We start from the raw sequence: 24,806 nt of genomic DNA on the forward strand, positions 1-24,806 counted from the left end.
TTGGTTACTACGGGCTAGAGTTGGTTCTTTACTAAGCTGAGTATGGTGCCGCAACCATTATCTGTAATCTCAGAATGAAATCTTGTTGCAATTTGTTTCAGTTTCATGGACATTCTCAACTGGTAAATTACCATCCATGTCTTGTCCCTCAACATAGCTGGTGGTTCTACCTAAAGGTTTTATGCAGGGTCGTATTCAGACCTTACGGAGTCTATAGACCATCCTCACCGATTTAGTCAGATTATGAACTATTATTCTAAACCATTCTTTGCACTTGAGCCAGGGATTGTGCTGTTGCAATTTTTGCACTTGCAGAAGTCTTTGAAGATTGTACATACCAAACTAATGAATTTCCACGTCTTGTTTACCAACTTAGTTGGCGGGCTCTGTCTAAAGCTTATGGCAGGGCTAAATTAAGGTTCCTTAGACTGCTACTAATATTAACAGCTCAAAGCAGCACCAAGCTTCCTGGGGTCAAAACAGCAGTTCAAACTCTTCTCCTCCCAGTTTTACTGAAATTTTACTGAAATGCTTAAGAAAGCATGTAAAGGGCTCCTAAATCAGGCATCTTCACACGGCCGTATCCAGGGGGGATTAGGGGGTTTGAACCCCCCAAACCCCGAAATGTTTGTCTGACTCGTAAAAACGTTACAAAAATGGTCATAAACAAATCTTGTATGCGTTTTTTGGAGTTTTTTTGTGAAACCCCCACCCCCAAAAATTTTTTTTTAGTAAAAACCCCTCCGAAAAAAAATCCTGGGTACGGCCTTGCATCTTCATTAAAAAAAAATTAGGACTTCAGATTGAAGCCCTCTATCCCTCTATTAATGGGTGTTTTTTTTGTACTTCTTTACTTAAAATAAAATTACTTAAATTTTAATATATATTTCGCAATAAATGTGCTGAAATTAAAATTAGTCTCTTGTGTTTGTATCTCACAGCTAGTCGCATCATCTACGATGTCCTTAAAGAATAAGGGTCGCTCCCACGCATTGCATTCAGTATGAGTTCAATCCTCTGATGGCCAGATTTGCCAACTTGCATAGTTTCCAGTTTTTGCACCGTTTTTACCTCATTGCACTCTTTCCCTCGATGGAATGGAATTCCACTTGTTTTTGCCAATTTTTCGCTGAGACCACTTTTTTTTGCACTCTTTTACGAAATGATGATAGAAAAAAGTTCTAGCGAAATAACTTCAAATTAAATTATTTTACTGTAAAAGATACAACTGCTAGCCGTTATGATTTCTAGTGTCTCTGCTTACGCCTTCCCCCAGTCCTCCAGTCACATTTCCAGCATTTGCAAAAGATAAAACTGCTAGCCGGTATGATTTCTATTATCTCTGCTTGCGCCTTCCCCCAGTCCTCCAGTCACATTTCCAGCATTTGTAAAAGATACAAGTGCTAGCCGGTATGATTTCTATTGTCTCTACTTGCGCCTTCCCCCAGTCCTCCAGTCACATTTCCAGCATTTGCAAAATAAAACAACTGCTAACCGGTATGATTTCTATTGTCTCTGCTTACACCTTCCCACAGTCCTCCAGTCACATTTCCAGCATTTGCAAAAGATACAACTGCTAGCCGGTATGATTCCTATTGACTCTGCTTGCGCCTTCCCCCAGTCCACCAGTCACATTTCCAGCATTTGCAAGATACAACTGCTAGCCGGTATGATTCCTATTCTCTCTTCTTACGCCTTCCCCTAGTCCTCCAGTCATATTTCCAGCATTTGCAAAAGATACGACTGCTAGCCGGTATGATTTCTATTGTCTCTGCTTGCGCCTTCGCCCCATCCTCCAGTCACATTTCCAGCATTTGCAAAAGATACAACTGCTAGCCGGTATGATTTCTATTGTCTCTGCTTGCGCCTTCCCCCCATCCTGCAGTCACATTTCCAGCATTTGCAAAAGATACAACTGCTAGCCGGTATGATTTCCATTGTCTCTGCTTGGCCTTCCTCCAGTCCTCCAGTCACATTTCCAGCATTTGCAAAATAAAACAACTGCTAGCCGGTATGATTTCTGTTGTCTCTGCTTTCGCCTTCCCCCCATCCTCCAGTCACATTTCCAGCATTTGCAAAAGATACAACTGCTAGCCGGTATGATTTCTATTGTATCTGCTTGCGCCTTCCCCCAGTCCTCCAGTCACATTTCCAGCATTTGCAAAAGATACAACTGCTAACCGTCACATTTCCAGCATTTGGCAAAAGATACGACTGCTAGCCGGTATGATTTCTATTGTCTCTGCTTGCGCCTTCCCCCAGTCCTCCAGTCACATGCCCAGCATTTGCAAAAGATAAAACTGCTAGCCGGTATGATTTCTATAGTCTCTGCTTACGCCTTCTCCCAGTCCTCCAGTCACATTTCCAGCATTTCAAACCAATTAAGAACAAGTGGGTCAAATGAAAGTTAAATTAACGCGTGTAAACGTAGAAATTCAAATTTAATAAAAAAAAAAAAACTCAAAAGCTGTTTGGCACAACCGTTCATCTTGGAAATGGAAAAGTGAGTATGCAGTAAGATGATGGAGAAGCAACGACCAAAACAAAGTTTTCAACGTCTACTCCCAAACTGATAAAATTCTGCACAGACTTTAGGCATATGCACCATTTTAAAGCGCAAATCTAGGCTTGTGATGGCCATTTGTTTTTCTGAACTAAAAATCTTATCTTACCAGTCTGGGGCCCATGAGTTTTTGGATGGAGACCCTTCTATGTTCTTTGAAAATTCTTTAAGATAGCATTTACAATACTGGAATGTTTTGGCACGGAGAGAAACCTTTGGTAATTGTATGATATACGCCCTACCTAATGTTCTTCTGATCAATCCTAATGAAATATTCCAAAGTAAGATGAAAATATAATAATTTAGAAAAAAATTTGGGCTATATATTTCCACGTTACGGTTGGGGGTAAAGTACAGCGGATCGGCATGCCTAAGGTGTTAGGTACAATTATTCTGCATATTATGTGGCAAGAATTGTTTTCTAACTTCACACTGTCCAAATACTTTATACCCACCCCCGTTAATGTGCAAATTTACAACCCAAACTGTATATTTTACATACAGAAATTTCTATTCTGTCACTTCTCTTTGTCTTGTCTCGCGCTAAGCTGAAAGAAACTAACGAAAAAAATTGGTCTTATAATGCGTCAATGAATGAACAACTTGAGAGGTAGGGCGTTTATCATACAAGTACCAAACTTTTTTTGTGACATGTAAAATACTCAGATCCAGTGGGGGATCGAGGGGGGCGAGCAGAGAAGCATACCTAAATGACGGGTTTTTCCAGATTTAAATAGCTTAGAAAAACTTTACCGGTGGCAATGAAGACGTGATGATGGTGGCATGCCTTTTGTTGGTATGATGGCAACATACCATGGCATGGTGGTACAAAAGGAATGGTGACAGAAAATATTTCTTTTTGAACATGTCCAAAAGGCATTTTGTCAGCGGTCTATTACGAATTAATACGCCAATGGTACTATTAAAGAGAAAAAGAAAGGTTACTGTTTTATGCTTCCATGTTAAAAAGTGGGTTTTAATGCCATTGGTTTATTTTCGTCACATGTTTTCGTACGCCAATCGCGTCATTCTTTATTTCTAGAAAAAAGATAGCCCACCTTTCTTAAAACCGCGTTAACTAATCCCTCGGGATAATTAATGCTGAGCGAAGAAACTAGACTGAATAGGATTTGCAGTTTATGAAAAGATTAATAACTAAGTTTTTAAGGGTGTCCGCCTAATGCCCCCCTATAAAGTTCCCCCTCCCCCAACCATCTACGGAAAATTCCCCTGGAGAAAGCCCCCACCCGCGGAAAAATTACCCCACAGACAATTCCCCCTGGAAAATTCCCCCGACGTGCAAAATAGACCTGCCAAAGGGAGAGTACGACCAATCAAAATAATGAAGAAAAGGAAAGATTCCGGAATACCTGTTTTCCAAATATAGGGACAACATATCATGTAGAATGACGTACGGAATTAACTTTATTTCTTATAATTCTTCTTTCCGAATTTTTTAGGGAGGGGGGTTGAGTAGTCATAGCAAGGTGATAGAAAGGTTTCTGAAACTAATTTGCAGCTTATTCGAAATAACGAATTCTGTCGATTTTGAATTTTCTTTGTTCTGACCTGGAGTTTAACTCCATGTTAAGAAATAAGATTTTTAAATAAGAAGTAACACGACCCCCCTTCAATAAAACCCTATACAACTCAATGCCCTTTCAATTAAACGTAATACAACTCAACCCCATCCGGTAAATTTGCTGTAATTGACAACATCTAAAGGATATGCGTTGAAAATTAAAAGTAGTACCATTAGGTTCCTTATTTTATTTTCTTTCCAAATGTCATGGTGGCTTTTCTGACAACTCACCCCATACCCAGGGGCATCATTTTGGTTGAGGGGCAATTCCCCCTCCCCCCAATAAAATGATGGGGAAAAAATATTATATAGCCCATGCTCCTTGACTATCTAGATACTGACCCATCTTGCCCCCCAATAAAAATGCTGGAGCTACTCCCCTGGTCATACCTTCCAGATGGTGTCAGATATAGATCTAACAGTATATTTCTCCGTTGTTTTGAATCTCGTGACATGTTATATCCTCTTTTTTAATCGATTTTTTTCTCATTCTTGATCTGTTGTGGCAGGTTTGACTGACTGGAGGTTTTGCTGTTGCCAGGCTTCCCATGGTGGGGTCCCTCAGTTCAAAAATTAAGGCAGTTAGATGGGACCTTTACAATTACCCCACAACTGTTTTCTCAGCACTAAACCATCCACGCTCTTCTTATGGTAGCACTGTCCCTTGCATTTTCGCCCTTCTTCCCAAGAAATTAAGGGGCGCAAATTTTCGGAAGAAAATTCGGTTTTGGGCCTAAAACCGTTCTAGGTTTGGGCCTAAACCGTTCTAAAAGTCTTTTAAAACCTGACTAGCCCTTTTGTGGGAAATTTCACGCCAGTAAAATGAATGAGAGTGTGTGAGTCACAACATTTTTACAAATACACTCTCCGTTTCTCTATAATGCAAGAAAATTGCATAACACGACCTTGCATGGTATGGTTGACTAGCGGCTGGAAGAGTGTGCATAATTGACAGCGATCAACCAAACAAATGAAGTAGAAACAATGTCAATGAATTGATTGCCAAAAAATGCATTAATTTGTTGGTCTGCGGTTGCTCGTGACATTTTACCTAGACCAGAAAAAAAATGAGGAAATGACAGATTTTCTACCTTTTTTAAAATAGAGAAATTAAATATTAGCAGTCAAATTGACGCAGCATATTTTGTGTGCTGTCAAGGTTCTATCCCACTGGGCATAAAGGAGCAGCGACCGCAGGTGACTCAATCATTTTGGTAGCTTAAAGAGCTACTCAAGTTTTGCATTTTGTTTAGGCTAATTGTCTGTCATCATTAGATTTTTTTATTTCCTCTTCATAACCTTAACAGTTATTAATTAGTGAAAGATAGAACTTATGAGTTAGTTAAGAACGAAAAAAAAAAACAGAGATTTCAATTCAACATCTTCAGTAGTAGCACAGTTACGCGGCAGGGTAGATGTGGTAACACAAATTTGGAGGTGGGGTTAGAAGATTTTTGTTTTCAGGTTCGAGTATTATCCTTGATTTCGGTATGAATAAAATTCCATAACCTGATGATACCAGGGGCACCAATTGGAGTGAAGGGGTGGCAGGGGACTATCGTTAACCCCCGAGTTTATTTTTGAAAAAAATGTATTGTCATTAAAACGCTAGAAATTACCCCTCCCCCCTCATTTAAACAAAAAATTATATATTCGCTTTATATGAACTAACGAAAAATACTTGCCCCTCCCCTAGTTATGATATTTGGTTTATATTAATTTAGTAAGATATAGTAATATGCATAGTAATAACGTTAAGTAGTAATTTGGGTCCAAATCTCTATTGCCAGTATTAATTTCCACCATTATTTTAGACGGCTTCTTATTAAAGGATAGCATATATTAAATACGTAACCTAACCTAGCTACCTTTTAGTCCCCCTAAACCCCAAAAAACTAACGTTTAAATTTTTGTCACGGAGTGAGCAATATCTCACCATGCTACGGAAACTTGTTTATCAATACCGGCTTTGAGATTTTGATGCGGTCATTTCATGTATCCTGTATTTGAGAAGAGTACCGGAGACCCCTCCATAGAAATTTCATCCAACGTAGAACACCCCCCCCCCCCGTAAATACCTGTATAATTCGCTGCTAATAATATTTTTAGAGAAAAGTGTTTTAGTTGATTTTAGAGAAAAAGGTTTTTTTTACAGAAAAGGGAAGTATTTTTAGAAAGGGAAAAAGTGTTTATTTAGAATATGGTAGTGACGCTTTTAATTTTTGGTTAATGAATGAGAAACGTCTGAATGGTTATATTCCTTTAGTATCAATTGTTATTCCAGAGAGCCCAGTGGTACTACACTAAATTAGCAGCAATAGTAGTGGTCAAGGCCGTGCCTAGAGGAGGAGTTGTTTGACTCGTAAAAATGTTTACGACCCCCGAAATTTTTGTTTGAATCGTAAAAACGCAACAAAAATGGATATAATCAAATTTTGTATGCGTTTTTTGAGTTTTGTTTGTGTAGCCTCCCCCCCCCTCCCTCCCCCCGAAAAAAATCTTTGAGTACGGCCTTGAAAAAAAATCCTGGGTACGGCCTTGGTAGTGGTTTAGTTCCAAATTGTGGAAAATACTGCAGAACTGAATGACTTTTTTAGGTTAAGGGTGCAAGAATCGGTTTGGAAATTAGTATCAAGAAGAATAAGTTGTTTAAATCAGGAATATATGAAGACAATGAGGTGAGACGAAGAGGAAGACAAGGAGGTGATGTCAGGGAAGAAGAAAGTTGAACAAGTCGATAGGTTCACTTGAGTAGGTGGCATTGCTACCATAAATAGTAAATAGCCAAAGTGCAGTGAGTTTATTTTTTTTACACCCCGTCAATGCTAGCAGGGTTGATCCGTTGATTTTGAATTGGAGTTATCAAGTATTTTGCAGTAGGTTGCGTCAAGACATGGCTAACTGTAGAAACAGAAAAGCCAAGACAGATAGTCCAAGTAATTGAGAGGCAAATGGTTAAATGGCCGCGGTACGGGTAAATGGCGGGAGTAAGCATGACAGTCTTATTGGACACATACGTGTTTGTTAGTTTTTGGAAAGGCATGCCTGCCTAGAGTCTCAGGCATGTTGACCAAGAATTTATGTAAGACCGTTAGATTGCCTGTAATGAGAGGCAAACAAGGCACACCCGCCTATGGGCTTAAGAAGGTTGACCAAGAATTTAGAATTGACATAGGACCATTAATTTGCTTGAAATAACAGGCAAACAATCGTTTAAAGCCATTTTTATCTTTCAAATAGTACCTATTGGTTGTCTATGCTCAGCCCCACATTCTGAGAAAATTTCAATTTTTCACAAATTTTTCAAATTTTTGGATCACTTGCCCGAGACTCTGGACGGGTGGGTGGCCCCAAATATTGTCCCAAATTCCTCTCTCAATTCCTTCCTCCCCTAGAGATTTATCACTATTTCTAGTGATTTGTTATATTGCCTACACAAGAAAATCACTAAATCAGCAAATAAATCAACCCAAAAATCACTAAAATCTAGTGATTTTTTTCTGACCGGATGACAACCATGAATACTAGGACACGCTGATGATAGTGGTCAAGAGTAGAGTAGAGTAGAATATTTTTATTTATAACACGTACATAAATAAATGTCACAAAACAGCGCACATGCCTGGTGGCATACTTTAGCGCTGAAAATATTGCCAACGAAAATACACAGCCATTTTCTGACTAAATTTTACAACAACGAAAAAGAAAACCCTAATGAACAAAATGCTTAGCATGTCATAAGATATTTCTTCACCAGTCTTAGAAAATGTCGCTTGTTGCTGCATTCTCGAACTGATGCTGGAATTGAGTTCCAGATTTTTGGGCAAGTGTGGCACTGAAAGATTGAGGATTGAGGAATGAGTCCTAGATCTTTTCCAAGTCAATGTTTACGAACTTCGTGTCAGTTTATCAAGCATTAATGAATAATAAACAAACAACAAAATTTATAACAAGTATGACTAAAAAGGGTGGTGGTTACTTCCAAAGGTTGGGGAAGATATGCTAGATATTTTCATAGGAATTTTCTAAGTATAATTTTAGATACTCGGTTGACTATTTCCAACCGAGGCGAAACAAAAATCAGCGCGTCCTCAAATGAGGCGGAAAGATGTCATATAAAAATTTTAAAAGAGAATAGGAACCTCGCAGAAGGGAGTAAAAAAATAGAGCTCAAAACAAAGTGGAGTGAAAAAGAAGCATGCTGTATTGGCCTCAGGTGGCTTGGCATTGTGAGGATTTGCCAATAGTAGCATTAAAGTTCTAACTCTTCACGCTTTAATAAGTTTTTCCGAAATTATTCATCGGGGAGGGGAATTGGGAAGGTTTACCTATCCACCTCCTCCACCCCTCTTTTCCAGGTACGTGTAAAGGTTCCAGCATGTTTTGGGTGTCATTTAACCCGATAGGAGGGAGAAGGCTAATATTCTGGCACTAAAAAGCAGGGGCGGATCCAGGATTTTTTTTTGGGGGGGGGGGGGGCACAAAATAGGTTGATCCGATAAACTTGCGTTAGGAGCGAGTTTAATTAACGCAAACTTGAGATAATTAAGTAAATTACACTACTTTAGACTACGCTAGGGGTGGCGCCCCCTTTCCCCCCTCCCTCTGGATCCACCACTGCTAAAAAGTGTCTAATTTATCGTTCAAAGGCCACTTTCTTTTGAATTGTCTTACGTCTATCAGAAAACTGGGGAAGAGCGATTGCACAACAACTAGTGACCCTGCAAGACTTACTCGTTGGCTCTCCCATATTTTGAAAAGCTCGCCTCTTTAGATGAGCTACTTGTTTTTTTTTCTGAGTAATCATTGAATCACAGATTATTTCATTGCATTATAATATATTTTATGCCTCACCACATTTCATTATTACGTTTGAATAGTTGGATACTGTATCATAAAAATAATATGCATTATGAATAAATGATAAAAGAAAATAACTAAATACTAACCCGTTGTCGAGATTTTCGAACCAAAATCGATCAGCATCTCTAATTCGTGTCATCTGCTCTTTAATCACAGTTCTGAAAAGAGGTCCGGGCCCCGAATTCGATTCCAGCATTCCACCAACATAAATATCAACATTATTAATGTCATCATTGTATAATTCCTTTAATCTTTCGAAAAGTTTGGGCTCCTTTGTAAACAGTTGGGGATTTATTTCTGACCACTCTTTCACCGTTTTCAACTTAAAACTTTTTCTTGCACTGTTGTAATCCGAAAGACCCATATCGCGACCTCGCATAATGTTGATGGCACCCAGGTCTCTTCTACTGAATTCCATGGGACCAAATAGTTTATTCCTAACGTCGTTGCAGAGAACGTGGTCTTCGCGTTCTGCCAACTGTGAAGATAAACCCATGATAAGTTCTTCAAAAGATGTCTGATCTTGAAACATATCCTGAAAAGAAAATGTATGTTAATACATATATATATATATATATATATATATATATATATATATATATATATATATATATATATATATATATATATATATATATATATATATATATATATATATATATATATATATATATATATATATAATAATCATATTTACGCTGCAGATTTTGAACACCTTAAGACTATCGCTGAAAAATAAAATATAGAAAAATGTCGTCGATACTTGCGATGTGTGTACCTCTAAACAAGTATACTTGCCTTCCCTCCCTTTCCCCCCATTGCCCTCCCCTCACTGAGATAGTTCAATGGAGCTGATTCCACAATATGCCAAAAATGTCATATGACCAAGGAAACAAGAAAGCATCCAATAGAAGAATGTCGAGCCAGGGTCAGATACCGGGTGAAGACATTTCATAAGATGCTAAGCTAGAAGATACTGTTGAGAAGGCTAAGGTCCGACAGCTGGCAAGGTATATGACAACGAAGGGGAAATTTCGCCCTTAATCCCTAGACCACTGATTAGTTCTCTCTCTCTCTCTCTCCTTTAGAAAGGGGGTGTTGAAGCAGTTGGCCATTATGGCCTGAGCTTCGGCTCAGCTGGTGAATACGTCCATATTAATAATAATAATAAAAGGGTAGTTCGAACGACCTCTCTTCCCCACAAAAATTGAAGAATATGTTGTGCTTGTATGGGTTCACAGAAACCAAAGAAGATCGAGGGTCGCAAGCCCACGCCCCATCCTGACAAGTCAAATTACATGTTTATAAGGGTCGAGATACTAACAAAGCAAGTGAACGGATGCGACTAAAGCCTGTGCAGATGACTTTTGGCCAGCAAAGAGTTTTTTTGGCTAGCATACGCGGAGAACAAGATCACTAGCCTTGTATTGTTATTTCTCCATAGTATTTTCTAGTGGTTATAAGATTAGACTGTCAGGTAAGCATTAACACTAGGAAACTCAAAGACAATTACCAGGGGTTTCATGCGGGAGATTGCGACGGATGAATCAAACATTCAAAGGATCTGATTTGCTGAATAGAAAACAGCTTTGAGTAGTCTTTAAGCAGAAAACCCTAGACAAATCTCCTTTAAACTGTTGATGTGGGATGGTACTTCATCCTATTTGACCGACTATAGGTGACAACTTCAACTTTAAGGCATTGACTGTAAGTCTGTTTCTTTTGTCGTCCATTGAAAGAACAGTTAAACCAATGATGGTAAAAACTTTAAATCTTGGCATGGAAAAACCACGAGAGCTGCCCCCCTATAACTTGAAATTTACCCTAGATATGGTTGAAAAGGCAGTTGAAAAGGTTGATGGTTAAAAAAGCAGTTGATAAAAGGTAGATGGTTGAAAAAGCTGGAAATAAACAGCTGGAATGACAGAATAAAAGTCAAAAAAGAAGCAATTATCCATAATTTGTCTTGGAAAGATCTGGCTTTAATCCAAGAAGATTTATTGATGCTGAATCTTATTGATGATATATGATTTTTGGTGATTACTTATTAATAACGATTTCATAGGTATGATAGAAATTGCTGGCAATGTAAGATTTTGTGAACAGCCAATATAACTTCGCCCCCCCGCCCTTCCCCGCAGAGTAGGTTGCCCCCTCCTAGAGAAGAAGCTACGTACGCCCATGACGAGCGCATGAGAAAGGGGATAAAATACTTTTATCTCGAAAATTGTTTTAAAAATTAGACGTCCAGTAATGTAATGATTTTAACAGATTAATTGCCTCTCATTCAATTTACGATCCATTCTTTATAACGAAAGGATGTAATTTACAATAAATTAAACACACAAAATATACGGTACTAACCCCCCAAGAAGGCTCATTAGCCTGTAAGGGGGAGGGGGGATCTCTGAGTCATTTAAACACCACCTCAGAGTAAAAGGAGGATTTTAAGGACGGGGAAAATCGGTTCATAAGCTTATTGGCAGCCTTGCAACCCTGGGGTTTCTTCAAGTAGTGTCTTTGGCAGCAGTATCACACTGAATAGCGGTTTCAGATGGAATACTCAATAATTTTGAAACAAAGATGAATAGCCTTTTATTTACCAAAAAGTCTCACGGAGCTGTGGCAGGTTCTTATGCATGACTGATCTTAAATAAATTGTCAGAAACACTGTTTTTTAACTATTAGTTTTATTTCGTAACGCACGTAAACGGCTGAACAGTGAACCAGAACAAAAAAAGGTTGTTTTTTTAAGAATAAACAGGACTTCGGTCACGTTCGTCGTTAGGATCACTTTAGCAAGTTTGGCAGATATTGGATAGTCACTCTATGGTAGTTACTCTTATACGGATAGTCAATCTTCCATTATTGTGCTTTCAACCATGAGAAACAAAAATAAAACTCAGTAGCTTTTTTTATTTAACTATTAAATATATCTGATTTGAAATCGTGAGCAATGAAGGTCAAATCGTCGCCTCTTAAAAGCTGCATTTAACGTTTTCAAAATATTACAGGATAGCAAAAGTGACGATTTTTTCTTTTCTTTAAAGGGCATCCTTTAGGGCCATCCATCTAAGGTCAAACAAAAGACAGAGCGTTGGAAGAGGTCGAAAGAAAGAAATTTAAAGGAAATTGGAACTTCTTGGGTAGGGAGATTTTTTTCCGTGGGATATCCCCCCGCCATGTAAAAATACTTCAAAGAATTCCAACTCCGCCGAAAAATTCCCTCGAACAATTCCCCACAAAACATCTCCACATGTAAAACGAGATAGCCAACGAGAAGGTGAGACAAATAAAATAAATTCCGTATATGAATTCTGGCAAATTACCCCGTGTAAAATTTTTCCTGGAAAGTTCACCCCCAAAAACTTTCATCCCAATAGGAAATTCTCCCCGCAGAAAATTTATCCCCAGAAAGCCCCTCCCCCAGAAGAACGTCGGTATACTTCCCTATAACCAAAAACCACAGTTCATATAATTATCCAGTAAGCTTATCGCAGATCATTTCTGGTCTTCGTTCTCGGTGCGAACAAAAAGCTCCTCCCACTTCTTCGTGCAGTTATTAATAGCGGGTTTCCACTTGTTTCCGATTGTTTCGCGTAGAGTGCATTATTCATAATAGCGGGTTTCCACTTGTTTCCGATTTTTTCGCGTCTGACTTGTCTACCCGTGAAAAGATCTGACGCCGCTTATGTTTCTACGTTCTCTGGAGCACTCGCACCCCGGTCCGGGTTTTTATAATGGGTGAGATAGGGAATGATCATACTGGATAATTATATGAACTGTGCCTATAACAAATACTACATGTAAACAATAGACAAATTTCATAACTTGCGACCCTTCCTCTGGTGGTTTTGGGGGGTCAAGTCATCTCCAAAGACATTGTTATTGTGCCTTTCAACTCTGATTGAAATTATTATAAGACTTTTGGAAAAAAGGGGCATGGGAGAGGGCTAGTTGCCTCCAATTTTTTTTGTCACTTCGAAAGGGAACTATAATTTTTAATTTCCATTCGAATGAGCCCTCTCACGATATTCTAGAACCATTGGGTCGATATGATATCCCATGGAAAAAGAAACAACAAATAAACACGCATCCGTGATCTTTCTTTTGGCAAAAAAAAAAAAAATACAAAGTCCACATTTTTGGAAATAGGAGCTTGAAACCTCTACACTTGGGTTCTCTGATTCATTAAATCTGATGGTGTGATTTTCATTAAAATTCTATGACTTTTATGGGGTGTTTCTCCCTTTTTTCGAAAATAAAGCAAATTTTCTCAGGCTCGTAACCTTTTATGGGTAACAGTAAGCTTAATGAATTTTATATATTTGGAATCAGCATAATAAGCGGATTCTTTTGATCTGTATATATATATATACGCACGCGCGCGCGCGCGCGCGCGCGCGCGCGCGCGCGCGCGCGCGCGCGCATACGCGCACACACACACACACACACACACACACACACACACATACACACACACACACACACACACACACACACACACACACACACACACACACACACACACACACACACACACACACACACACACACACACACACACACACACACACACACACACACACACACACACACACACACACACACACACACACACACACACACACACACACACACACACACACACACACACACACACACACACACACACACACACACACACACACACACACACACACACACACACACACACACACACACACAGTATATATATATATATATATATATATATATATATATATATATATATATATATATATATATATATATATACATATGTATACATATATATATATATATATATATATATATATATATATATATATATATTATATATATTTATATATATATATATATATATATATATATATATATATATATATATATATATATATATATATATATATATATATATATATATATATATATATATATATATATATATATATATATATATATATATATATATATATATATATATATATATATATATATATATATATATATATATATATATATATATATATATATATATATATATATATATATATATTGTTATCAAAATTCGGTTTTTTAGAGTTCCGGTAACTTTTCAGCAGCGTCGCTCCTTACTTACAGTTCGTTACTACAAAATGTTTAATATATTTTTCGTTGTTTCTGATATTTTACGCATATCGGAGTAAATGAACCATTTATTGAGAGTGATCTGAATTCAAGACCAGCGGACGAAAGTGTCGTTTAATTTTTTTACCGTATCTTGTCATATTTAGACCAGTTGATATGATTATCTGCTGTATATTTTTAATTAACTGATGATTATTTGGTTAATTTTTTACCAATTGTGGCTTGATACAACAATGATCATATTGCTTATGTTTGTTCAGTACAAACATAGTATGTTTGCTATGTTTGCTTATGTTTGGGAGTTTAAAAAGTAAAATATGTTAGGTACCTGCAGTGCAGTCAATAATTGAGTTTTTTTTTCTCGTCTTTGTAATTTGTTCGATGTGGGTTTTTTTCTCGTGTGTGTGTTTTTCTATTTAGTGATACGTCTTTCGTCCCGTTTTTTTTTTTTGACGGGTAATAAATAAATAAAAATAATAATAATAATTGTTGACCTTTCAGTTTTTCCGAACAAAAAGCGTTGTCAAATTTAACGAAATTGTTCATTTGTTTATTTTGACAGTTCGACGTGGCACCAATAGCGAAAATAGGGTACTTTCCTAAGGACTTCATAATCTTGAAAGAAAAATTTAAGAAAATCTTGGTTATCAGGTATCAATAAATCTAAGATAGGTCCAGGGCAAAAAAATGTTTTTCTTTTGATCTCCTCCCTGCTTCATTAAATTCCAACCATTCCGGTTAGCAGGAAAACAAATAAATATTTTCACTTTTTAATGTGGGCTATTTAGAGATTATTGAGTCCTTTTTTGTCTATTTTACTATTTAATAAGTTGTGCAATAGATTTTCGCCCTTCATGGGTAGTTGGGATTGATGATGTTCAGACAGTTTCTTTTCTCAGTTTTAGCAACACACCAAAATGTACATAAAATTTATCTCATTAAACTTAAAGCAAAATTAGGCAAAATTCATTAGTTTATGGATTTGCTAAAGATTCGAACAGCCTGCCATCAGAAATAGTAAAATGATGTTTTAATTTCTGTAAAATTTCTGTAAAAATCAGTTTCCGAATATGTTTATATTTTTATTTTTTGAACTATTTATTTTTACCTTCTATCGCGTATCCTAATGTGTAATTTTGTGATTTTTTTTGTCATAAGTGTATTTAGTTTAGCATTTTTGGTACAATTTTTAGGTCCAAGATTTCCAATACACTTCGTATATTCGGGCTGTATTTGCCAGGATAAGTTTTTTCTTTTTAGAAGCTCCTCCCTGTCACCTCTTACAGATCTAAGCAGAAAAAAAGGATTTTTGCCAAAATCAAACACGGTATAAAAAAAGTTAACAATAAGCTAAAAATAAACTTACCATTGCTTCCCACCATAAGGTACATAGTCTAAGTCCAGGTGCTCCGTTGGGCGTTTTCTTGAAATTGCACTGGGCATCGCGTTTATACAAACCAGGTGGAATTAAAGAATGCCCGAAGCGGAAAGCAGCAGCCTGGAATACATGGCTTACCCCAGGGTGAACATCTGGGTTGTAAGAATCGTAGGGCTCAATACATTCACCAATAAAAGCAGGAATGAACTCGTACATGATGATATTCTGGAATGTAAGAAGCTAATATTATAATTCTAATTGTGTATGGTTTTACTGAAAGCTTCCAATCGACAAATTAAACACGAATGAGTTGGATATGTAATAAGGGGTATAGTCAGAGTTCCGTTTTGGAGAAGGTCCATATATTTTTCAGTGTGGGGAGGGGTCAATTATAGAGAGCAATAAGATAATTGCTATTCTCTAATACAACAAAACTGCACATAATATACACTATTCTGTTGGATGTCGGAAGCTTAAGCCCCTAACCCATTCCTGGATCTACCATTGTGTATAATTCTGCTTTGCCAACCCACTTCATGGTATGCAGAAAACATCAAGCCTCTTTTAGCCTACTCTGTAGGACTTATTTTTTTTTTAAATCAGAAAACCCATGTCTATTTCATTCTGTTAGATTTCAAAACGCGCCAAACTTAGATTTAAGATGCACAATAACACTTCGATAATCCAAAGGAGAAAATTTCTGGAAAAGTGGAGTCAAATGGTCGGGGGGGGGAGGTAGAGACAGGATTAGGTCATTTTTATTTTGCATCCCCCCTTTCCCTGGTGAAACCCCGGTGAATTATGGGAAACATTATGGATTTATGGAAAAAATTGCAAAAATCCTTATATATAGGCGGACAGGCCCGACGGCACTTTTGCTTGCGCACGTCCAATGCACACAAATCATAGTAATCAGACAAGATAAAAGGCTAGCAGCATGTCACGGACTTGGCGGAAATACTTCCGTAACGACTATCTAATTGACTGATTATTTAAATTCATTATAAGGTTTACAATTTGACTAAACGACTCATTATTTAGTTTTTGTGGAATCCTAATTTTTCTCAATTTACTTTCTCATTTCAAAGTTCATGTGAGTTGGACGATTTTTGTAAAAACGGTCAAATTAGTACATCTTTTTAAAACTCCAATTAAATTTGGATTAACAGAAGAACATCCCATTAGATAGTAAAAGATTGTAGCTTCGGATTCCTAAGCCTCTTTACTTAACTCTGAAATCAAACGTCCAAGATAAAATTGGCATTATAAATAATGTCTAAAGGGCACATTTGTATCAGCGTTTTCCAAGGTGTGAGTGCGACGAGAAAAAATTTCCCGGGTCACGAAAAAAAAATGTGAAACACAAGAAAAATTTCTTTTTGCTTTTTTTTCATTTTTTCAAGAGCTTGTAAAGAATGAGTCAAGTGTAAACGAAACACAATCTCGCCAATCAAATAACAGACTTTTTACCGAATTATGCAAAAGAACAGGGAGTGACCATAAACACATGTTTTTGATTTTTAAATAGCGATGCCTTTGAAAAGGGTTAAAACTGCTGAGCTAAAGCAAACAAGTAAATTAAAAAAAATACGGAACTTTGTCATTTCTAAACCAATGCCCATTCAATTCCATTCGAAGTTATATTTTGCCACTTGGATTTATCTTAGGTCTATTCATAACTGAAACCTAAGATTTGTCTTTTAATTGTTTCAAAGTTATGAAGCTTTAGGGCAGTACTAAATTTTCAGTGTTGCCAAGTTGACCGTGAAAACAAATAAGCAAAGCTAATTAGTCAAATTTAAACATTTATAAATGTAAGCTTTTCGTCCGTAAAAATTTAAACATCAGCAATTAGTAGATTCCAATGACAAATCCTCTTTAAAAGGGAAGCAAGGGCGTCGTTTCGAGGGTGGGCAGTTGCCCATGCCCTCCAATAATTTGGAGAAAATATTTATTATATAGCTCATGCCCCTTGACTATCAGAATATGGACCCCTCTTGCCCCCCCCCCCCCTCCCCCAATAAAGATGCTGTAGCTACTCCCTTGAAGGAAAGGTACATCTTTTTAGGCTGCGCAGTACCATGTGCTTTTAGCTTAGTTTTGCTAATTTTTGTCCCATGTTTTATTCTAATTTGGAGTCTGCAAAAGGTACGTAATTTTCAATGGAGCAGGAGGGGGGCAACTACCCCTAGGCCCCATTTTAACCCCCACTCCCAGCTAGAATTTAACAACTTCAAAAGTCTTGTCAAAACTAAGATAGGCCTGCATACTTCAAGCATCCACAGTTTTCTTTAGTAGGCTATACCTTTGCCTTTATGGTATTATTAAATAAAAAAAACAAGTTTTTTAAACTGAAAGTAAGGAGCGACATTAAAACTTAAAACGAACAGAAATTATTCCGTATATGAAAGGGGCTGTCCCCTCCTCAACGCCTCGCTCTTTACGCTAAAGTTTTTTATTGTTTTAAAAAATAAAGTTGTGAGACAGAGTCAAACTTTAGCGTAAAGAGCGAGGCGTTGAGGAGGGGACAGCCCCTTTCATATACGGAATAATTTCTGTTCGTTTTAAGTTTTAATGTCGCTCCTTACTTTCAGTTTAAAAAACTTGTTTTTTTTATTTAATTTTTGAACGTTTTTGAATTAATGAAGGTTTTGATTTTGGCTCACCGTACATGAATAATTAAAACAAAATTTCATATTATTTGGTTAAATGGCTTTCTCGAAACTTGTTTAATTTTATTTACGAACGTTTTTATTAGTAATAAATATACGTAACTTAGAATTAACTTACGTAACGAACTTCTATATTCATAAATTTTTAACACGTATATTAGGGGGTTCGCCCCCTAGTCAATACCCTGCTCTTTAAACTATAGTTCGAATTTTTTTTTTCCAGTTCTTTAAAAATGACCTCTTAATCACAATCAGTTGATCAGTTGAAAAACTTTTTTTTTTTTTATTTAATTCCTGATCTTTTTCTTTTATAATGCTGGGAAATCCGGCGGCCCCTTCATAGCCATGTCCCTTCCCCCCTGAACACTTCCTTCATGGAAAGATCCTTCCATATAGCCCCCGCCCCTCTCCTTCCCCCACCTACCAGAAAAATCTCCTCTGAAAAAGTCTGTATACTTCCCAATAACCAATACTATATGTTAACATTGAGTAAAGTTCATAACTTTCAGCCCTCCCCCTGGGGACTTTGGGGGATCAAGTCATCCTAAAAGACATTTTTATCATATTTTCGACCATGCTGAACAAAATGGCTATCTCAAAATTTTGATCAGGTGACTTTGGAAAACCAAAGAGCGTGGGTGGGGGCCTATTTGCCGTCAATATTTTTTGGTCCATTAAAAAGAGAAATAGAACTTGTAATTCCCATTCCAATGACTACACACATTATATTAAATGAACCCTGGTTTTATACCAACACACCTGGGGAAAAGAAAAAAAAAAAAAAAACAAAAAAACAAACAAATAAACACGCATCCGGTATATTTCGTCTGGAAAAAAATTCAAAATACAAAATTTTTTTATATAGTCGCTTTAAACCTCTACAGTAGGGTTCTCTGATACGCTGAATATGATGGTGTGATTTTCATTAAGGTTCTATAACTTTTAGGGGTCTTTCCCCTTTTTTTGAAAATCAGCCAAATTTTCTCAGGCGCGTAACTTTTGATGGGTAGCTCTAAACTTGATGAAAGTTATATATTTGAAATCAGCATTGAAATCTGATTCTTTTGATATATCTATTGGTATCAAAAAACCGATTTTCTAGAGTTTCGGTTACCATTGAGCCGGGTCGCTCCTTACTTACAGTTCGTTACCACGAACTGTTTGATATAACTAATTTTTCAGTTTTAGCCCGGTCATTTTTACTTGATTTGGGAAAATCGATTCCGAATTTAACCCCCACCCCATATTTTGACGAAATTACGCTCCTGTTATGCAAAAAACGAATCTGCATAACGCCATATAGATGTATTTTTCATTTAAAATTGATTTATTGATTTTTTAAATTTTTTGATGACGCATATGGCTATGTGAATTTCCACTTAACTAATCAAGTAATCTGATTTAATTTTACCAGGGTTACCACCCCCTAAATATTTATCATTATTTCTGGTGATTTTTTATATTGCCTAAACAAAAAAAAAATCACTAAAACAGCACATAAATCACTAGATTATTGAGGAAAATTACTAAATCAAGAGAAAAATCACATGACTCATTTTTCATTTTTCACCTGGTAATTTTTATTGACTTGGGAAAATCAGTTCATTTAAAATTTAAAATTGAATTCATGATTTCAGAGGTTTCATTTAAAATTGAATTCATGATTTTTTTTTCATTTTTTTGATAACGCATTCGGTTGTGTGAATTTCCACTTAATTAACCAAATAATCGTATTTAAATTTCACCAGGGTTGTCACCCCTAGCAATTCATCACTATTTCTAGTGATTTTTAATATTACCTAAAAACTCACTAAAACAGCACATTAATCATTATTGAAGAAAATTACTAAATCAACTAAAAAATCACTTGACTCACTTTTCAGTTATCACCTGGTCATTTTTAATTGACTTGAGAAATTCGATCCAACTTTACCCCCCCCCCAATATTTTGACGAAATTACGCCCCTGGCATGCAGCAACCGAACCTTGCATAACTGCATGTAGAGGTTTCATTTAAAATTGAATTCATGATCTTTTCTATTTTTTGATGACGCATATGGTTGAGTGAATTTCCACTTAAGTAATTAAATAATCTGATTTAAATTTCACAAGGGTTGCCACTTCTAGTGATTTATCACTATTTCCAGTGATTTTTTATGTTGCCAAAACAAAAAAAAATTGCTATAACAGCACATAAAATCACTAAATTATTGAAGATTCTTAGTTATTTTTAATATTACCGAAACGAAAAATCACTAAAACAGCAAATAAATCACTAGATTATGAAGAAAATTACTAAATCAACCAAAAAATCACATGATTCATTTTCCGTGACTTGGGAAAATCAGTTCCAAAATTAAACCCCCCCCCCACCAGATTTTGACGAAATTACGCCCCTGTAATGCATAAAACGAAACCTGCATAGCTCCATATAGAGGTTTCGTTTAAAATTGAATTCATGAGTTTTTCAATTTTTTGATGACGCATATGGTTGTGTGAATTTCCAGTTAGCTAATCAAATAATCTTATTTAAATTTTACCAGAGTTGCCAACCCTAGTGATTCATCAATATTTCTAGTGATTTTTATTATTGACTAAAAAGATCACTGAAACAGCACATAAATCACTGGATTATTGAAGAAAATTACTAAATCAACCAAAAAAAGACTTGACTCATTTTTCAGTTTTCACTTGGTCATTTTTACTTGACTTGGGAAAATCGGATCCAAATTTGCCCCCCCCCCTCCCAATATTTTGACGAAATTACGCCCCTAGCATGCAACAACCGAAATTGCATAACTGCATGTAGAGGTTTCATTTAAAATTGAATTCATGATTTTTTCTATTTTTTTAAGACGCATATGGTTGTGTGAATTTCCACTTAACTAATCACATAATCTTATTTAATTTCACCAGGATTGCCACCCCTAGTGATAATATCACTATTTCTAGTGATTTTTTATATTGCCTAAACAAAAAACCACTAAAACAGCACATAAATCACTAGATTATTGACGGAAATTACTAAATCAACCAAAAAATCACATGACTAATTTTTCAGTTTTCACCTGCTCATTTTTACTTGACTTGGCAAAATCGGTTCCAACTTTACCCCACCCCCCAGATTTTGGTGAAATCACGCCCCTTGAATGCAAAAAACGAAACCTGCATAACTGCAAGTAGAGGTATTTTTCATTTCAAATTTAATTCATGATTTTACTTAACAGTATAAGCATAGCGGAAATTTGGTTCAAAAAAGGGATACGTCACAGCACGCGGAAAGGGAAGCAATAGGTCGCCCATAATCCCATCGTAATGTGCTAAAAATTTGTCATAGCGCGTGCACAAAGGCGGAGTCATGAAGAAAGGTGTGCGACTGATGTGTCTCAAAAATTAAATGGACATCATAGGAATCATAAATTTTCGCTACTGTATAATGTCTATACCGTGATGTACTTAAAAAACGTATCGAAACAGATGAGACGTCGGATTTAATTTGAGAAAAAAAATTAACGGCATTATCTTCTAATATAAATCGTGGGCGATTCCTCAAAATAATGACAAACCTAGTGGAAATGAAGCTTATTTCGTTTACTAACATTTATAAAACATTATAAAATAACATAATTGTTATTATTTAAACACTTATATTTGTCTCATAATATTATTTTGAAATTTTAAGTATGAAATGAGCACATATGTAACTGGGTTTTCCTTAAAAATAAATTTCGTTTCGCAAATAATCTTTTTTTTTATAAGATGGGTCACAACCTTCTACCGGGTCGACCTAACAACAAAACATGTTTGCAAAATGTTATGGTATATCATTTATCAAAAGGTTGATTCGTTAATGATATTTTAATAAAACGTAGAGGTTTATATATTATATTGATAAAACAGAGAAGAACGCAATGGAAGGGGAGACCATTACGTTCCTTCCTTCTTCCTGCGTTCATCATTTTTATGAGTTGCATGTTTTTCGGGTCTGCAAATTCCTATGCAACATATCACAGTGGTCTTTGCACTGTCTGCTGATGTAAGCTAAGAAAGACAGACTGAACCCTTAGAGAGTGGGATAAGTTTTTTTTTTCTAGTGGGTGTGGAGTTAAAATAACTTTGACCACAATTTTCATCTAGGGGGAGGGAGGGGTCTTTACATCAAAGAGCAGGCTTTATCAGTTCTTTGCTAGCAAAAAGTCAGAATGCCAGAGGGGTGATATACGCAGATCACAGCATTTATGACTGAGAGTCAATAAACTTACATTTCATCCTCAATTTGCTCATACACGAATATATTCATCAAACAGTTCGTGGTAAACGAACTGTAAGTAAGGAGCGACCCGGCTCAATGGTAACCGAAACTCTAGAAAACGGGTTTTTAATACCAATAGATATATCAAAAGAATCAGATTTCAATGCTGATTTCAAATATATAATTTTCATCAAGTTTAGTGCTACCCATCAAAAGTTACGTGCCTGAGAAAATTTGGCTGATTTTCAAAAAAAGGGGGAAAGACCCCCTAAAAATTATAGAACCTTAATGAAAATCACACCATCATATTCAGCGTATCAGAGAACCCTATTGTAGAGGTTTCAAGCTCCTATCTACAAAAATGTGGAATTTTACATTTTTTGCCAGAAGAAAGATCACGGATGCGTGTTCATTTGTTTGTTTTTTTGTTTTTTTTTTCCCAGGGGTGATCGTATCGACCCAGTGGTCCTAAAATATCGCAGGAGGTCTCATTGGAACGGAAATTAAAAGCTCTAGTGCCCTTTTAAGTGACCAAAAAAATGGAGGGCAACTAGGCCCCCTCCCACGCTTATTTTTTTCCCAAAGTCACCCGATCAAAATTTTGAGTTAGCCATTTTGTTCAGCATGGTCGAAAATATGATAAATATGTCTTTTAGGATGACTTAATCCCCCGAAGCTCCCAGAGGGAGGGCTAAAAGTTATGAACTTTACCCAATGTTAACATATAGTATTGGTTATTGGGAAGTATACAGAAGTTTTCAGGAGGTTTTTTTCTGGTAGTGGGAGGGAAGGGTGGGTCGGTGGTTATGTTGGAGGATCTGTTCATGAAGGAAGTTTTCATGGGGGAAGGGAAATTGCCATGAAGGGGGCGCCGGACTTGCCAGCATTATTTATTGGTTATTGGGAAGCATACAACCATTTTCAGGAAGGATTTTTTCTGGAGGGGGGCTAGACGAGGGGGTTAATCTGGAGAATATTTCCGTGGAGGATGTTTCTTTGGGGTAAGGGACATTTCTATGAAGGGGGCGCCGGATTTCCAAGCATTATTTAAAAAACGATCAGAAATTAAATAAAAAAAAAACAAGTTTTTTCAACTGAAATGTAAGAAGGAATATTAGAACTTAAAATGAACAGAAATTATAACGTATGTGAGGGGGTTCTCCCCCCAGTCCATAACTCGCTCTTTACGCTACAGTTTTTTTTACTGCTTTAAAAAGATCTATATATTATAATTACCAGGCCTTTTTTTTTCTGTTTTTTTTTAATAAATTTTTTTTTTAAATTTTAACTCGATCTGTGTGTTTTTGATTATGAGGATAACCCCTTCATATACGTAATAACACATACGTAATAAAAAAAAAAAATGAAGAAAAAAGCGATATGGCTCAATAGTAATCGAAACTTTTAAAAACGGAATTTTGATGTCAATAGATGTATCAAAAGAATGTGTTTATAATGCTGATTCTAAATATATAATTTTTATTAAGTTTAGTATTACTCATCAAAGGCTACGAGCCTGAGAAAATTTACTCGATTTTTAAAGAGGGGGAAACATCCCCTGCATTAACTAAAAAACGATCAGAAATTAAATAAAAAAAAACAATTTTTTTAAACTGAAAGTAAGGAGCGACATTAAAACTTAAACCGAACAGAAATTATTCCGTATATGAAAGGGGCTGTCCCCTCCTCAACGCCTCGCTCTTTACGCTTAAGTTTTTTCTTGTTTTAAAAAATAAAGTTGTGAGACAGAGTCAAACTTTAGCGTAAAGAGCGAGGCGTTGAGGAGGGGACAGCCCCTTTCATATACGGAATAATTTCTGTTCGTTTTAAGTTTTAATGTCGCTCCTTACTTTCAGTTCAAAAAACTTGTTTTTTTTTTATTTAATATTATAAAAGCTCTGGTACAAAGGAAATTATAATTTATGAGAATAAGGGGTTACGCACTAGACTGCTATATGTGCACGAAAGAAACGGAATGAAAACAGAGATCAGACTTGGAAGTACGGGAGGAATGATCAGGCACGCAAGTAGGAATTTCTATCCGGGAGAGGGGGCAAAAATGAAGAAAAAACTAATTCGCCAATTTGAGCAAGAAGTGTCCAGTAACTCGGAAAACTTTAGGATTCTGCCAAGCGTACGCCCCCCCCCCCGGGTACATCCTTATCTGGAATGAAAATCAAGTACCAAAAACTAACCCAATCGCCAAAATCTAGCCTGTGTTAGACAGCATACAACTTCTAAGTCGAGATCATTAGGATATTGTGAACATTGTGATCAGTATGTACCATTGTGATCATGTAGTATATTGTGATCATTAGGATATTGTCAAGATGTTGTGAATATTTGAT

General features: G+C 36.4%; 1 protein-coding gene across 1 annotated transcript in view; it reads right to left on the bottom strand.

Moving 5' to 3' along the window:
- The window catches only part of Duox (dual oxidase), a 183,053-nt gene that overhangs the window by 95,888 nt on the left and 62,359 nt on the right, over positions 1-24,806 (bottom strand). Inside the window, exons 7-8 of the mRNA XM_089105996.1 lie at positions 15,523-15,759; positions 9,095-9,543 (exon numbers count right to left, since the gene is read on the bottom strand). Coding sequence (XP_088962122.1) covers positions 9,095-9,543; positions 15,523-15,759 — 686 coding nt within the window. The remainder of the gene's footprint in view (positions 1-9,094; positions 9,544-15,522; positions 15,760-24,806) is intronic.

Source organism: Artemia sp. Qi Xiang Cuo, chromosome 20, assembly GCF_049724085.1.
Source record: "Artemia sp. Qi Xiang Cuo chromosome 20, ASM4972408v1, whole genome shotgun sequence".
Taxonomy (NCBI): domain Eukaryota; kingdom Metazoa; phylum Arthropoda; class Branchiopoda; order Anostraca; family Artemiidae; genus Artemia; species Artemia sp. Qi Xiang Cuo.